Source organism: Haliotis rufescens, unplaced genomic scaffold (genome assembly GCF_023055435.1).
Source record: "Haliotis rufescens isolate VD_foot unplaced genomic scaffold, xgHalRufe1.0.p SCAF_23, whole genome shotgun sequence".
Lineage (NCBI taxonomy): Eukaryota > Metazoa > Mollusca > Gastropoda > Lepetellida > Haliotidae > Haliotis > Haliotis rufescens.
The window spans coordinates 9,770,069-9,788,142 of NW_025963924.1; the positions used below are offsets into that span (position 1 = coordinate 9,770,069).

The 18,074-nt window shown below is 43.7% G+C and overlaps 1 protein-coding gene across 4 annotated transcripts in view; it reads left to right on the forward strand.

Moving 5' to 3' along the window:
* LOC124133040 (ribitol-5-phosphate xylosyltransferase 1-like) overlaps nucleotides 1-18,074 on the forward strand; it is a 191,106-nt gene that overhangs the window by 133,346 nt on the left and 39,686 nt on the right. For all 4 annotated transcript variants that reach the window (XR_007222775.1, XR_007222776.1, XM_048401769.1 and 1 more), the window contains one exon: nucleotides 11,808-11,907. Coding sequence is in view for 2 of the 4 variants with exons in the window: in XM_048401769.1 (XP_048257726.1) it covers nucleotides 11,808-11,907 (100 nt within the window). In the remaining 2 variants the exon portion in view is untranslated. The remainder of the gene's footprint in view (nucleotides 1-11,807; nucleotides 11,908-18,074) is intronic.

Sequence of the window (18,074 nt, forward strand, 5' to 3'; positions counted from 1 at the left end):
AATCAACACCAAGCCCACAATAAGCACTAATACACTTGTGTGTCTTTGTACTAGCAAACTAAAAGTGTAGGTGTATGTAGCATACTGTTTCTTTTGACTCTGCAGATCTGAGTTATCCTTCAGGTGATACGCATCATAGGCGGATCCAGAGGGTGGGTCCAGGGGGTCCGGACCCCTCTTTTGAAAACCAAATGTAGTGTGTTGTAGGAAGTAAAATTATCTGAGAGATGATTTTGATATTTTTGACCCCTCCCTTTTAAGAGTGCTAGATCGCCCTTGTGCATGACAACCTTGTGTTAAAGTACGAGTAACATGCTTATAACCAGGAACCTTAGTTCCCTCAAGACTCTGCTGCTGTTATTTGAACCTTCATTTTTCATTGGTCCTATTTCAGTGTTGCACTTTCCTTCCCAGTGGGAGGCTATGCTGCAATGACAGGACATTACGTTCAACACAGGTATCTTCTGTTGCGCAAATATCACAATTTCCTGTCATTACTACTACTGGCGCTATTTCCACCCAACACTCCAGATTCTGCTGTGTACAACTGCGTACCACTCCAGTTTCAATTGAACATGTTGTGCCATTCTTGTGCACTTAAAGGAAGGCCAGAGCGAACTGAAAATAACTCAGTGTTGTTTTTAAGTGCCCCCTCCCCGAGAAGTAGCTGGTTGACAGTTCCCAACAGTCAGGACTGATTATTCCGGGGCCCTATTTTGTCCTATTTGTACATGAACCCACATGTCTGTGGGGGTTCTGTTGTTAATTCCACGCACCTGATCACTTTCTGGCATTATTTTAGTTGGACGAACAATTGAAGTATTGTGGCATGTTGCAAGATTTGTAGATTAGAGGTTCACTGTTTTCTTCCCTTTTGATTCATCAGGGTCAGAAGATGAATCCTCACTCATTTCTACCTGGGTCTTTTGCGTAACCTTTGCCATTTGAGGGAAGCACCCATGTTCCGACAGGAAGGTAATTTGCCTGCGGAGGCTGGGAGGGAGCTACTCTAACTGCGTCATGACTTATTGATGCCAAGTTAGTAAGTTTTTAGGGCCAGGGACTCGGATTGAAGGACCCAATGGCTTCCGTCTCCTTTGATCTTGTTATTAACTTTCGCCACTGATTTCTCAAGCCTGGTCATCAAGTGACAATTTGTTAGATTTCGGAGTTGCCTCGGGGCAGTCAGGGTCGTGTTCACCTACTGACCTTTCAGGCCAACAACATCTTCTTCGCCTTTAGAACTGATTTGGATTAATTCCTTTTACCCCCCTTTAGGGGAATATTATCAGGAAAAACCAACTACTGCAAATGTACGATAAGTACATGTGAAATGAGCCAATCCTGATGAGACACTGAAGCCCTCAGCTTGAGATCTGCTGTTGAATATTGAAATATATATGCTAAAAGGAAATTCAGATGGAAAAATCTTGTAGATGCTTACATTCACTTGATATTCTGAAAACTTAATTGTAAGAATTTGAAACCTGAGCCTCAGTTAAGGGAATGTCAGGTAGTCTAGTGGTTAATGCATCACACTGAAGATCAAAGTTTCATTTCAACAATCATGCCTGGAGAAGATACAGCTGTGACATCAGGTGTCATTCACTCTCTTGTTTCATTACAGGGAAACAAAAACTCTAGTGAGAATTTGATCAATATCTCAAGTGTATTTTCTTATTTAGCTCTGTTTGTTTGTTTGTTTGTACTCGGCAATATTCCAGCTATATGACGGCGGTCTGTAAATAATCGAGTCTGGACCAGACAATCATGTGATCTGCGCAATTTGGATATGAAATTCATCAACCAAATCAGCGAGCCTGACCACCTGAGGGGCGGTCGGGTAGCCTAGTGGTTAAAGTGTTAGCTCATCATGTTGAAGACCCGAGTTTGATTCCCGACATGGGTACAATGTGTGAAGCCCATTACTGGTGTCCCCTGCCATGATATTGCTGGAATATTGCTAAAAGCGGCGTAAAACCATACTCACTCACTCACTGACCACCCGATCCAGTTAGTCATCTCTTATGACAAGCATGGATTGGTGAAGGTCAATTCTAACCCGGAATCTTTGCAGGACTTTATTTAGCTCACCATGTTTGAAGAGCTAGGGCAAGTTCCTGTTTTTGGACCTTATTTGTGTTTGTTCATTTGACTTGCCTTTCCATGTGTTGTGATGGGCGGGGCAAAGTTTGCTCACCTTATTGTGAAAGGCTGTGTCATCACTAATTGGAAGTGACTCATAAACATAAGCATTTGATATGGTCGAAATCGTACAATGGATTTTGCTTCTAGTGGAGATTTCTCATGATTATGGTTTTGTTTCTTTTATTTAATGATGCCTCATTAAGATTGCCGTTTGTGGTTAGATGTTATTTTAGTCCTTTAGAGGGTATTAAAGGGAAGTGTGACACTCTGCTCTCAGGACTGATCAAGAATGAACCTTCTTGAAATTTTTATTGACGCCATTTATAAAAATAAATGCCCTTAAAAGAAAGAATTTTGATTGATTAATTTGTGTTAAAAGGGCAGCTTACAAAACCTCCTTACCACTTAACAAATTGAATTTTGTCATGCACAAAAATATTCAAGGCTTCAAGTAATGTGTTAAAAATGTGGATCTTGAGAAAAATGAATTTTTGAGCTACACAGCCATGTTTATTTGCTGTGTCAATTGTCAGCCATGCCCAAGAGTTTATTCCCAAGTGGGACCAACCCCAGGCTTCAGACATTGATCCTGGCAGTATCATACACAGTGGCCAGTAATGAAGAAGTAAGACAAATCTGCATGTTTACACTTCCACCAGCTTCCAGTAGCCAGTCTGACCATAAGTAAAACGCAAACAAGTTTTAATCGTTACAGTAGTGTCACCACAGAGAAATAGTCTACAAGATATTGGATGGAGCGGAGACAATTACCGACAGTTTGGAGAATCTAGTGCTTGCGCATTGTGCATCAATATTTGTCGGAGGTTTTAAAGGGAAGGATCAACATGGTATACACATCCTGATTGGGTGGACGTTCTGGAACCAGCGTTGGGTAACACTGAGATATGAATGGAGGGGGTGTCATTGGTGTTATGAGAAAGAGACTGGATTTAGATGCATTAACACTGAGTTGAGGTGCTGATGTCTTTCCTTGTTCGGTAATGCTGAATGTTTGGGTGTGATGGGTTGGGGTCAATAAAAGAACTATACACTTATCACAGCACTGTAAGCACTCGTGGTAGGTTTTGCTTAAAAGGTTTTTGGTATTGGCAACTTGTGATTTATGGATTTGGAAATACTAGTTCCCAGGAGCACGTAGTTGAAGATGGAGACGAAACGATTCTTGTAGAATAAGCTGTATATCACGGTGCCTCTGTTTCTTGGCGCATCGGGTGGTGGGGTAGTCTAGAGGTTAAAGCGTTTGCTCGTCACGCTGAAGGCCCGGGTTTGATTACCCACATAGGTACAATATGTGAAGCCCATTTCTGGTGTCCCCCGCCGTGATATTGCTGGAATATTGCTAAAAGCGGTGTAAAACCTAACTCACTGTTGTCTTAAGAGCATGTAGCTGAAGATGGAGACGAAACAGTTCTTGTAGAATAAGCTGTATATCATGGTGCCTCTGTTTCTTGGCTCATCACCAGGTCCAACATGCACAGGTCATAAGGGAGGTTTGTGTCCCGTTGTGATATTGTTGTACTTTGCTAAATGAGGCTTGAAGTCTATATCACTCTCTCACTCATGAGACTATATATCCTAATTACAGTCTTAGAAAGCTGCAAGTAAACTAGCCATGACATAATACACGTAGGAGGTATACGAAAATAACATGGAACTATTTTTCAACAAAATGATAAATATAAAAAATAGACTCCATCAATTACAGTATTAATATAAGATGACATTTGTATGGATCATCACGGTTTCCACGTTTTTTAGACAACTTTTTTAAGGTGAGCTTCAGAGCCTTAAGCCTACTTTTTCAAGCGACTAAGACCAGATTTGATCAGGATTCAATGCAACAGCACTCGAAGTAATCCCTTTCTGATTCCGTATTCCTCACCGTAGGTGGGACAGGCTTGGGCAGATGGCATCTGCTTATTACCATGGTAACATAATTCTTTAAAACTCCCTTTTGGATAGAAGCACATCTTGAGTCCATGATAAAGAAAAGCCTCTGAGGATGTCTTCACACGTACAGTCTTCTCTGAAAAGCGAATTAGATTAACTTGATTCATCAAAACTGTAACTGTTCATGCAATGAAACTGGGCATCAATGCAAGTGATTCTTCCATCTGTGGAATAACAGCAAGCTCCCAAGGTTATCAAAGCAGCAGCTGAAAATGATTCATATTTTCTGGATAGGAGAGAAAAGATCCATTTAGGTGTAAAATGTTTACTCACGAAGGCACAGCATGATCGAAACCTTGTCAGATGGTATTTGACATTCTGCAGTTAAATGAGATATAAACCGTAAGGGACATAATTTGTGGAAAAACATGCTCTAGTGTTTCAACCCTTGAAATGATGGTATTGTTTGGCTGTGGATTTCAAAAGGATTTTTCTTTGGTTTTTATACCCTTTGTCATGGCTTGACAAGCATGATCTTGTTACTGTGTCAACACTTGACAAGCTTGGTCTTGTTACTGTGTCATCACTTGACAAGCTTGACCTTGTTACTGTGTCATCACTTGACAAGCATGGCCTTGCTACTGTGTCATCACTTAACAAGCATGACCTTGTTACTGTGTCAACACTTGATAAGCTTGACCTTGTTACTGTGTCATCACTTGACAAGCATGGCCTTCTTACTGTGTCATCACTTAACAAGCATGACCTTGTTACTGTATCATCACTTGAAAAGCATGGCCTTGTTACTGTATCATCACTTGACAAGCATGGCCTTATTACTGTATCATCACTTGACAAGCACGGCCTTGTTACTGTGTCATCGCTTGACAAGCATGGCCTTGTTACTGTATCATCACTTGACAAGCATGGTCTTGTTACTGTGTCATAACTTGATAAGCTTGACCTTGTTACTGTGTCTTTACTTGACAAGCATGGCCTTCTTACTGTGTCATCACTTAACAAGCATGACCTTGTTACTGTATCATCACTTGACAAGCATGGCCTTGTTACTGTATCATCACTTGACAAGCATGGCCTTGTTACTGTGTCATCACTTGACAAGCATGGCCTTGTTACTGTGTCATCGCTTGACAAGCATGGCCTTGTTACTGTATCATCACTTGACAAGCATGGTCTTGTTACTGTGTCATCACTTGACAAACATGGCCTTGCTACTGTGTCATCACTTAACAAGCATGGTCTTGTTACTGTCATCGTTTGACAAGCATGGTCTTGTTACTGTGTCATCACTTGACAAGCTTGACCTTGTTACTGTATCATCACTTGACAAGCATGGCCTTGTTACTGTGTCATTGCTTGACAAGCATGGCCTTGTTACTGTATCATCACTTGATACTTTAGCATGGTCTTGTTACTGTGTCATCACTTGACAAACTTGACCTTGTTACTGTGTCATCGCTTGACAAGCATGGCCTTGTTACTGTGTCATTGCTTGACAAGCATGGTCTTGTTACTGTGTCATTGCTTGACAAGCATGGTCTTGTTCACTGTACTACTTAGCATTATATTGTATACTGTCAATGCCTGACAATATACAAAACATGCATCGTCTTCACTTTGCCAGTCCTTCATGGATGCCAACTAAGACAAAACTCTTAAAACTTAAGAAGTTGTTGATACCTTGAGATGATAGATCATGATGATCCATGATTAAAGGCGGTTCAAGATCATTAACTGTATTGCCTGCCTCCTGAGGATTTGGTGTTTTAATGGAGACAATACATCATGCAGTGGCCCTTCATACTTGAAACTTATGGAAATTAATTCAACCCTGCCTCCCTAAGATTCAAGATTCTAAATTTTAGATGAATTGGTTTAAGCGCGACATATACCTGAATGGTCTTCAAGATGTAAACATATTTGTCTTGACAGCTTGTACTTTGACCATTCTATATACACAAGTGCAGTTATTAATCAGATTTCACATGTTAAGTAGTGTCATTAGAAGCATTTAAGTACTCTCATTCAAATAGAAGTTCTGTCATTAGTGACTACGCGATGTTGAAACATGAAACCCAGGGGAAGCTTAAAAGAGACAGTGACATTTATACTTGACTTTACTTCATAGGGAATAGTCTCGATAAAGGGGGAGCAGTGAAACAATTGTGATTGAATCTTGTACTGGAATATCATTAATCATGAAGATTTGTGTCTCAAATCTGACAGCATATATTTTTTTCAGCAGTTTTTATAAGATATGCTGTATTTGTGAGCTGATGGTCTCACGCATCGGAGGATGGGTGTCGTGACTGACTTGAGAGTCCCAGTCTCTGTCTATTGATTGGGAGGCAAATAAAACAACAGTGATGTAGAACAAAGACAGTAAATAGCCTGTGCTGGCATTATTACACAGACTGTGGCATTAATGTGATATTAATGTCCCTTAATTCCATGTCAACATCCAAAATAGGCTCCAGACCAACGGCACGGGCAGTGAAGGATGCAGAACATGTTGACATTGAGATTGGAGGTGGGGCAATACATGGAGACAGGAGGTGGGGCAGTACATGGAGGCTGGAGGTGGGGCAGTACATGGAGACAGGAGGTGGGGCAGTACATGGAGACATGAGGTTGGGCAATACATGGAGACTGGAGGTGGGGCAGTACATGGAGACTGGAGGTGGGGCAGTAGAGGATGCAGAACATGTTGACATGGAGACTGGAGGTGGGGCAGTACATGGAGACAGGAGGTGGGGCAGTACATGGAGACTGGAGGTGGGGCAGTACATGGAGACTGGAGGTGGGGCAGTAGAGGATGCAGAACATGTTGACATGGAGACAGGAGGTGGGGCAATACATGGAGACAGGAGGTTGGGCAGTAGATGATGCAGAACATGTTGACATGGAGACAAGAGGTGGGGCAATACATGGAGACAGGAGGTGGGGCAGTACATGGAGATTGGAGGTGGGGCAGTACATGGAGACTGGAGGTGGGGCAATACATGGAGACTGGAGTTGGGGCAGTAGATGATGCAGAACATGTTGACATGGAGGCTGGAGGTGGGGCAGTACATGGAGACTGGAGGTGGGGCAGTACATGGAGACTGGAGGTGGGGCAGTAGATGATGCAGAACATGTTGACATGGAGACAAGAGGTGGGGCAATACATGGAGACAGGAGGTGGGGCAGTACTTGGAGACTGGAGGTGGGGCAGTACATGGAGACTGGAGGTGGGGCAGTAGAGGATGCAGAACATGTTGACATGGAGACAGGAGGTGGGGCAATACATGGAGACAGGAGGTGGTGCAGTACATGGAGACAGGAGGTGGGGCAGTAGAGGATGCAGAACATGTTGACATTGAGACAGGAGGTGGGGCAGTACATGGAGACAGGAGGTGGGGCAGTACATGGAGACAGGAGGTGGGGCAGTACATGGAGACAGGAGGTGGGGCAGTATATGGAGACAGGAGGTGGGGCAGTACATGGAGACAGGAGGTTGGGAAGTACATGGAGACATGAGGTGGGGCAGTACATGGAGACGGGAGGTGGGGAAGTACATGGAGACTAGAGGTGGGGAAGTACATGGAGACAGGAGGTGGGGCAGTACATGGAGACAGGAGGTGGGGCAGTATATGGAGACAGGAGGTGGGGCAGTACATGGAGACAGGAGGTGGGGAAGTACATGGAGATGGGAGGTGGGGCAGTACATGGAGTCAGGAGGTGGGGCAGTACATGGAGACGGGAATTGGGGAAAAACATGGAGACTTGAGGTGGGGAAGTACATGGAGACAGGAGGTGGGGCAGTACATGGAGACGGGAGGTGGGGCAGTACATGGAGACGGGAGGTGGGGCAGTACATGGAGACTGGAGGTGGGGCAGTACATGGAGACTGGAGGTGGGGCAGTACATGGAGACTGGAGGTGGGGCAGTACATGGAGACTGGAGGTGGGGCAGTACATGGAGACTGGAGGTGGGGCAGTACATGGAGACTGGAGGTGGGGCAGTACATGGAGACTGGAGGTGGGGCAGTACATGGAGACAGGAGGTGGGGCAGTACATGGAGACTGGAGGTGGGGCAGTACATGGAGACTGGAGGTGGGGCAGTACATGGAGACTGGAGGTGGGGCAGTACATGGAGACTGGAGGTGGGGCAGTACATGGAGACTGGAGGTGGGGCAGTACATGGAGACTGGAGGTGGGGCAGTAGAGGATGCAGTACATGGAGACAGGAGGTGGGGCAGTACATGGAGACAGGAGGTGGGGCAGTACATGGAGACTGGAGGTGGGGCAGTACATGGAGACTGGAGGTGGGGCAGTACATGGAGACTGGAGGTGGGGCAGTACATGGAGACAGGAGGTGGGGCAGTACATGGAGACTGGAGGTGGGGCAGTACATGGAGACGGGAGGTGGGGCAGTACATGGAGACAGGAGGTTGGGAAGTACATGGAGACAGGAGGTGGGGCAGTACATGGAGACTGGAGGTGGGGCAGTAGAGGATGCAGTACATGGAGACAGGAGGTGGGGCAGTACATGGAGACAGGAGGTGGGGCAGTACATGGAGACTGGAGGTGGGGCAGTACATGGAGACTGGAGGTGGGGCAGTACATGGAGACTGGATGTGGGGCAGTACATGGAGACAGGAGGTGGGGCAGTACATGGAGACAGGAGGTGGGGCAGTACATGGAGACTGGAGGTGGGGCAGTACATGGAGACTGGAGGTGGGGCAGTACATGGAGACAGGAGGTGGGGCAGTACATGGAGACTGGAGGTGGGGCAGTACATGGAGACTGGAGGTGGGGCAGTACATGGAGACGGGAGGTGGGGCAGTACATGGAGACAGGAGGTGGGGCAGTACATGGAGACAGGAGGTGGGGCAGTACATGGAGACGGGAGGTGGGGCAGTACATGGAGACTGGAGGTGGGGCAGTACATGGAGACAGGAGGTGGGGCAGTACATGGAGACGGGAGGTGGGGCAGTACATGGAGACAGGAGGTGGGGCAGTACATGGAGACGGGAGGCGGGGCAGTACATGGAGACAGGAGGCGGGGCAGTACATGGAGACGGGAGGTGGGGCAGTACATGGAGACAGGAGGTGGGGCAGTACATGGAGACAGGAGGTGGGGCAGTACATGGAGACAGGAGGTGGGGCAGTACATGGAGACGGGAGGTGGGGCAGTACATGGAGACAGGAGGTGGGGCAGTACATGGAGACGGGAGGTGGGGCAGTACATGGAGACTGGAGGTGGGGCAGTACATGGAGACTGGAGGTGGGGCAGTACATGGAGACTGGAGGTGGGGCAGTACATGGAAACTGGAGGTGGGGCAGTAGATGATGAGGTACATGGGTGCAGGTGGTGGAGCCTCACTGCTTCTTTCTTCTCCTGACCTGATCAGTGCAGGACACTTTGAGGATGAATGTATCTAGTGATAAGGCAGCCAATATAAGGGGGTCTATTAGACACCATGTCTTTTGAGGTGAACAGTTATGGGTCATTTTATTGGGTGGTGGATCAATTTTGGCTCCGTTTGTAACTGTTTATTGCATAAGAGTGGCGTGACTTGCTGAAACACTTCACCTATCCATTAGATTCAAAGTACGCCTAATATTTGATCAAAGTGGCGAGTGTTAATAGCCTCATTTCTTCTTCCTGTTTCTTTTCCCGAGTCCAGTGAGACTGCAGCTAAATCAAGTGCAGAATCATGTCACTGTCAGCTCCAAATCATTCGCTGAAAAGTCAGCTAAATTTGTCGCTACTCACTTCTTATTTGATTGCATCCTTCAAAGATCTCTGTTTGACTTTCTTTGACCAGCCTTATTTCCTTGTGAATTTACAGCATGGTGTTGAGGACTGTGTCTTGAACAGGGCTATTTATGCCCTCTCCCTGGAGTGAATGCTTCCTAATTAAAAGAATATGTTATAATTCTTCTTTGATTGGCTCTGTCTTTCTTTGATGGCTCGGACATAGAAGGACAATAATGATCTTAAAATGATTGTGCCCTTAGACGCCTTTGTGTGATGCTGTATCTTGAAGAATACCACCGATTTGAGATCAAAGATAGCTGCGCACAATGTAGCAAGCATCCAGGACACTTTTTATTCATTACATTAAACATTTCTCTTTTAATACTACCAATGGCATGAACATTTGCTTAAGTTTTCATTGAGCATTGTCAAGTTCTAAGACATGATGAATCTGGTTTATTTCAAGGAATGAAATTGTGAAATGATCAAAAACTTATTTTGGTATTTCTTTTATAAGAAGTCTCTTTTCATATTCAATTTCAAATGTGTGATTGATCATTTATGTATGTTAAATTGAAATTGAAATCCAACATTCATGTGAAAGTCTTTACAAAGGTAAATGCATTTATTTCTGGTTTTTTTTCTGCTTGACTAGATAAAAGACATTTTATTTCATCAAAGCAACTGTCTGTTATAGCTGGTATTTGTAATGATGAATGTTTCAATGATTATCTGATGTCAGATCAGAGGAACATCATTCTGTATGTAGTGAGAGACTGAAGATGTGTGTATGACATGTTAACAATATTCCAGCAAGATCATGGAATGGAACAGCGTTGTGGCCATGATGTCCAACATGTTATCTGAATAACTTTTACCTGTCGGCTAGTGAGGAAGTTTTCCAGGCTTCGTATTCATTTGTTAGTACATGAACTATACAAAGCCAGTATTGTCAGTAAACCTATACCATGCGGCGGATGTTGCCAACCCCTATTTGTTTTGCCACAGATCTTGTTTTGCTCATATCACAATATCAACATTAAACATAGTTAAATCCTTTCATAGCTTGATCATAGACCTAGGGGCAGGGGTGGCAAACTGCCGCAATTTGCTGTGCAGAGTTGCGCCCCTTGGGCACACCAGACACCTATGTGGGTTTGAATCCCAGTTCGACCCAATTATGTTTCTAGGTTTGTCTGCACAATACCCGTGCTCGTAGGTTTCGTAGGTGGTCGTGTGGGAGGGTGATATAGATCTAGCTGGACCCTGTGTCGTGTAGGAGGGTGATGTGGATCTAGCTGGACCCTGTGATCAAGTGGAAGGTTGATGTAGATCTAGCTGGACCCTGTGGTCGTGTGTGTGTGTGTTTGGGAGGGGGTGATGTAGATCCAGCTGGACCGTGTCTCGAGTGGGAGGGTGATGCAGATCTAGCTGGACCCTGTGTCAAGTGGGAGGGTGATGTAGATCTAGTTGGACCGTGTCTCGAGTGGGAGGGTGATGCAGATCTAGCTGGACCCTGTGTCAAGTGGAAGGGTGATGAAGATCCAGCTGGACCCTATGGCCGTGTAGGAGGGTGATGTAGATCTAGCTGGACCCTGTGTCGTGTAGGAGGGTGATGTAGATCTAGCTGGACCCTGTGTCATGTAGGAGAGTGATGTAGATCCAGCTGGACCCTGTGTCATGTAGGAGAGTGATGTAGATCTAGCTGGACCCTGTGGTCGTGTGGAAGGGTGATGTGGATCTAGCTTGACCCTGTGATCGTGTAGGAGGGTGATGTAGATCTAGCTGGACCCTGTGGTCGTGTAGGAGGGTGATGTAGATCTACCTGGACCCTGTGTCGTGTGGGAAGGTGATGTAGATCTAGCTGGACCCAGTGGTCGTGTGGGAGGGCGATGTAGATCTAGCTGGACCCTGTGTCGTGTGGGAGGGAGATGTAGATCTACCTGGACCCTGTGACTAAGGACCTATGTTTGTGTTGCAGGCATCTACCTGTGGGAGCATGTCCTGGGAGGACTCATTGAGAAGAAGATGGGAGGTGTGTGGAGCTATGGAGTCAAGAAGATTCACAGTATCAAGTTCAGGTAAGGCTGCCCAATTCCGTACAACAATGTCATGTGGAAATATGACTGGAAAGTTCACCGAACTTAAATATTCAGCTTGGGTGCAGTATTTCACACCATCTGCCCAGCTGAGATAGGGATGCTGGCACCACATGGAATAGTACTTGGCATCAGATTTGAGACCAGACTCCATATAAGGTAGATGGGGTTCTGTCTGTGATGGGTATCTGATTTGAGACCAGGTCGATGGGGTTCTGTCTGTGATGGGTATCTGATTTGAGACCAGACCCCATATAAGGTAGATGGGGTTCTGTCTGTGATGGGTATCTGATTTGAGACCAGACTCCATATAAGGTAGATGGGGTTCTGTCTGTGATGGGTATCTGATTAGAGACCATGTTTTGTCTGTGGGTTCAACACAATTCAACACAGAGTCTCCTGAAGACACCCACTGTCACCTAGTCCATGTTGTCAGTGGGTTCAACACAATTCAACACAAAGTCTCCTGAAGACACCCACCGTCACCTAGTCCATGTTGTCTGTGGGTTCACCACAATTCAACACAAAGTCTCCTGAAGACACCCACCGTCACCTTGCCCATGTTGTCTGTGGGTTCACCACAATTCAACACAAAGTCTCCTGAAGACACCCACTGTCACCTAGTCCATGTTGTCTGTGGGTTCACCACAATTCAACACAAAGTCTCCTGAAGACACCCACTGTCACCTAGTCCATGTTGTCTGTGGGTTCACCACAATTCAACACAAAGTCTCCTGAAGACACCCACTGTCACCTAGTCCATGTTGTCAGTGGGTTCAACACAATTCAACACAAAGTCTCCTGAAGACACCCACCGTCACCTTGCCCATGTTGTCTGTGGGTTCACCACAATTCAACACAAAGTCTCCTGAAGACACCCACTGTCACCTAGTCCATGTTGTCTGTGGGTTCACCACAATTCAACACAGAGTCTCCTGCAGACATCCACTGTCACCTAGTCCATGTTGTCTGTGGGTTCAACACAATTCAACACAAAGTCTCCTGAAGACACCCTCTGTCACCTAGTCCATGTTGTCTGTGGGTTCAACACAATTCAACACAAAGGCTCCTGAAGACACCCACTGTCACCTAGTCAATGTTGTCTGTGGGTTCACCACAATTCAACACAAAGTCTCCTGAAGACACCCACTGTCACCTAGTCCATGTTGTCTGTGGGTTCACCACAATTCAACACAAAGTCTCCTGAAGACACCCACTGTCACCTAGTCCATGTTGTCTGTGGGTTCACCACAATTCAACACAGAGTCTCCTGAAGACACCCACTGTCACCTAGTCCATGTTGTCTGTGGGTTCAACACAATTCAACACAAAGTCTCCTGAAGACACCCACCGTCACCTTGCCCATGTTGTCTGTGGGTTCACCACAATTCAACACAAAGTCTCCTGCAGACACCCACTGTCACCTAGTCCATGTTGTCTGTGGGTTCAACACAATTCAACACAAAGTCTCCTGAAGACACCCACTGTCACCTTGCCCATGTTGTCTGTGGGTTCAACACAATTCAACACAAAGTCTCCTGAAGACATCCACTGTCACCTAGTCCATGTTGTCTGTGGGTTCAACACAATTCAACACAAAGTCTCCTGAAGACATCCACTGTCACCTAGTCCATGTTGTCAGTGGGTTCAACACAATTCAACACAAAGTCTCCTGAAAACACCCACTGTCACCTTGCCCATGTTGTCTGTGGGTTCAACACAATTCAACACAAAGTCTCCTGAAGACATCCACTGTCACCTAGTCCATGTTGTCTGTGGGTTCAACACAATTCAACACAAAGTCTCCTGAAGACTCCCACTGTCACCTAGCCCATGTTGTCTGTGGGTTCAACACAAAGTCTCCTGAAGACACCCACTGTCACCTTGTCCATGTTGCTGTGGGTTCAACACAAAGTCTCCTGAAGACACCCACTGTCACCTTGTCCATGTTGCTGTGGGTTCAACACAAAGTCTCCTGAAGACACCCACTGTCACCTTGCCCATGTTGTCTGTGGGTTCAACACAATTCAACACAGAGTCTCCTGAAGACATCCACTGTCACCTTGTCCATGTTGTCTGTGGGTTCAACACAATTCAACACAAAGTCTCCTGAAGACTCCCACCGTCACCTAGTCCATGTTTTGTCAGTGGGTTCATCAACAACTCAGTTTGCAATGTGTAATAAATTGTTCGTTGAGGAATATCGTAATGAAGATGGATCATGTTCATTGAGTATGGAATTCATCTTTCGGCTACATCAGCAGAGGGAATATTATCACCAGGATTTGCAAGTCATGAATCCTTAAGTTGATGCAGCTTAGTAATGTTTTTGTTGAGCGTCTATATATCTTACATAATTCCTTGCCGAGAACAATATGAATAGCCATGGAGGTAGTGGCAAGTTAACACAAGGACGCTATTTGAGATGATGAATGCTTCTGCCTGTCCATGGCCAAATCAAATAAGGATAAATCTCCGCTTGATGACTGCGCTCCACCGAGAAATTGATTCATTAGGAGACGATTTGCAAGTCATGAGATGGTCACCTGGAATGCCAATTATCAAATATGTCAGCGTTTTCATTTTTCGCCTCCCCTTCTCTGGATCAGTCGTGAAATGAACAGGAGCCATTGAGTGACAAATGAGAATGGTATGGACAAGACGAGGCCAGACACGCAACATCAATCAAGAACTGAAACAAACCTATTCGGGAAAGCTGAGATTGACGCTCTACAGGTCAGAACAAGGGTTTGACAAGGAAACGTACTTAATTTGACATCAGTACCAATCCTTATTTTGATTGAATAATCTTCTTAAAGGTGATTGAGGCTATCATCTGGGCCGATTTGTACGTTGTTAGAAATAGATTTAATTACAGATATGTTTGTAGCAAACAACCCAATTATGGTAAAGATATTGGATAAAAAAAAAAACAGGAATATGTTAACCGGGAAATTGCTTTTTTGGCTTATGGGTGTGGTTGAATAGAGTTAAAAAAAATCTTTCTTTACAATTTGGAAGGGACCAAAAGAGAAATAGTTGAAGAAAGATGTTTTTTGTATATATGTTCATGTATATGTGTATTTGGCACAGAGGGTATTTTGGTGGAATCGCAAGTAAGAAAGTGTTTCTTTGGCAAGTAAATCTGAATACTAGTAATTAAATGTCATGTACTTTATATCTTCCTTATTAATATTTTGACTGCTAAGGAATTCCTGTGAAATGCACCCACCTATTAGTTACATAATGTTTTGACCGCCTGCGTGGTCCAGTGGAAACGTCTGCCCGGAGAGCTCAAGGTCAGTGGTGCAATCCTCAATCGCGTCATACCAAAAGACATTAAAAGATGATACTTACTGTTACCCTGCCTGATTGGCTTGAGTCAGTTTACCGTGTCTGAATTGGATATCTCTGTTAAAAACTGCGGCATTAGTCCAGACTGGTGCCACACACTTGCATGCAAATCCCTATATGAGTGAAATAATCTTGAAGGAGACAATAAGTCCCATTTCACCACCACCTATATTTCATCATTTCAGTGATGTTTATATGCTGAACAAAAAAAGTAAGGGATCATGAAAATTTGTGGGGATATTTTTTAAGATTGGGCCCGGTCTTCATGACAAAAAATAACCTTTTACGATCCCTAACTTGTTTTGTTCAGTATGTTTAAAAATAAAGAACTCTGGAAACGTATATATTTAGAGACATCCATAAGAAACTTGGAATCCACCAACAGGTGCTTGATTGAATATTGTTTCCTGCTAACATCAACAGCCTCTTGAAGACTACGTGTTATTGCAGCATTAAATAAGACTTGACAAAAACATTATCTAAATGTCATGTAAATACAGCACAAAGAGGTATTTTTTAAAAGTCTTGGCAATTCTCCTCCGCTTGCTGTAATTTAAATAAGTAGATAATAATGTCAAACAAAAAACATCAAGTTTCAAGTTTCACATTTGCTTCTTTATTATATCGATAAAAAATGCAGCTGTCTGATTTCTGAAGTCCCAATTGGAACAAAAACTGACGTTGAAGAGGATGGTGATTGTGGCAGCCTGCATCGTGATGATGGTCTGAGCCAGATAAAGAACGAGAAGATTATTTGGAGTCTGAATTAGATAAAAAACATACATGATAATTGTTTTAATGAAGATACATTTGATAGATTCTGAGGAAATACATTCATCACTTGTCAGATTGTGAGCACCACAGATGGAAATAAGTCAGACTTTTTATCCGGAATATAAAAAAGAAAATAATAACTTTAAATGTCAATGAATAATATAGGTAGGGGTCCACATCATGTTTTCAGCTCAGAAAGATGTAGGAAAATGATTTCTACCCCAGATGCCTTCTTCCTCCGACTCAGACAAGAACAAGGAGCAATTGTTGTCAAAACTGAAGCATTATCAGACACTATTTCTGTGACCTCATGATGACAAGAACGAAGGACAATTGATGTCAACATTAAAACATTACCAGACACTATTTCTGTGACCTCATGATGACAAGAACAAGGGACAATTGATGTCAACATTAAAACATAATTCAGACACTATTTCTGTGACCTCATGATGACAAGAACGAAGGACAATTGATGTCAACATTAAAACATTATCAGACACTATTTCTGTGACCTCATGATTACAAGAACTAGGGTACTTGATGTCAACATTAAAACATTATCAGACACTATTTCTGTGACCTCATGATGACAAGAACAAGGGACAATTGATGTCAACATTAAAACATTATCAGACACTATTTCTGTGACCTCATGATGACAAGAACGAGGGACAATTGATGTCAACATTAAAACATTATCAGACACTATTTCTGTGACCTCATGATGACAAGAACAAGGGACAATTGATGTCAACATTAAAACATTATCAGACACTATTTCTGTGACCTCATGATGACAAGAACGAAGGACAATTGATGTAAACATTAAAAAATTATCAGACACTATTTCTGTGACCTCATGATTACAAGAACGAGGGACAATTGATGTCAACATTAAAACATTATCAGACACTATTTCTGTGACCTCATGATGACAAGAACGAAGGACAATTGATGTCAACATTAAAACATTATCAGACACTATTTCTGTGACCTCATGATGACAAGAACGAAGGACAATTGATGTCAACATTAAAACATTATCAGACACTATTTCTGTGACCTCATGATGACAAGAACAAGGGACAATTGATGTCAACATTAAAACATTATCAGACACTATTTCTGTGACTTTATGATGACAAGAATGATGCAGTAATCGTCGTGACCATTAACACATTATCATACACTAATTCTGTGACTTGGTAAATGACTCTTGACATAACTTGGAGAACTATTATATAATAAAACACCAGCCGATTCCGTACACCATCAGTGAAGGGAGCTGCAGTGTTGAGGACCAGTGCTACCATGTTGGTATTGAGGCATTATCCCATTAAATACTGCTACAAGAACATAAATGCAAGTTGAGAGTATGACTAAAATGTATTGTTCCAAGTCGTCCCCAAATATTAGTTCTTGATTCAAAAACTTGTTTCCACCATTTGGATATTTTGGGAATCTGGCAGCAGTCACTAATATGCTTCAGCTTCATCTGTCATACCATTGTTATTTGCTGGCCAGATGGAATTGTTTGAATAGAAGATCAGAAAGACTTGCTACCAATTTTCCCTTGGGGCTCAATGCTGTGAACTGCTCAAATGCTATCGACCACTTGTTTGCCTAGTCCAGATTTGATGATGATGATGATAAAGTGTATTTATTACATGCTAAATTACATACATGTAAGTTCAAGCGCTATTTTACAGGATGTCAGGTACGTAATTTACAATATGTAGAACTTGACTCGACTGATTGGTACCAGGTCGGCACGATTGCTCTCACTACACTGATCCAACCACCAGTTCACCAAATGACCCATATAAACCTTTTGCCTTCTTTCATCGCCTGAATGAACTTGGTGAAATTTGTTGCAATAAATGCAGAATGAAAGACCTTAAGTGTTGCGAAGTGAATGATTTTTATTAATGCCAAGCTGCAAACTTCCATTCTGGCCCTGCTTTGTTAAATACACTGGCATCACTATTACATCACCAAGCCAAAAGTTCGCACTCCGA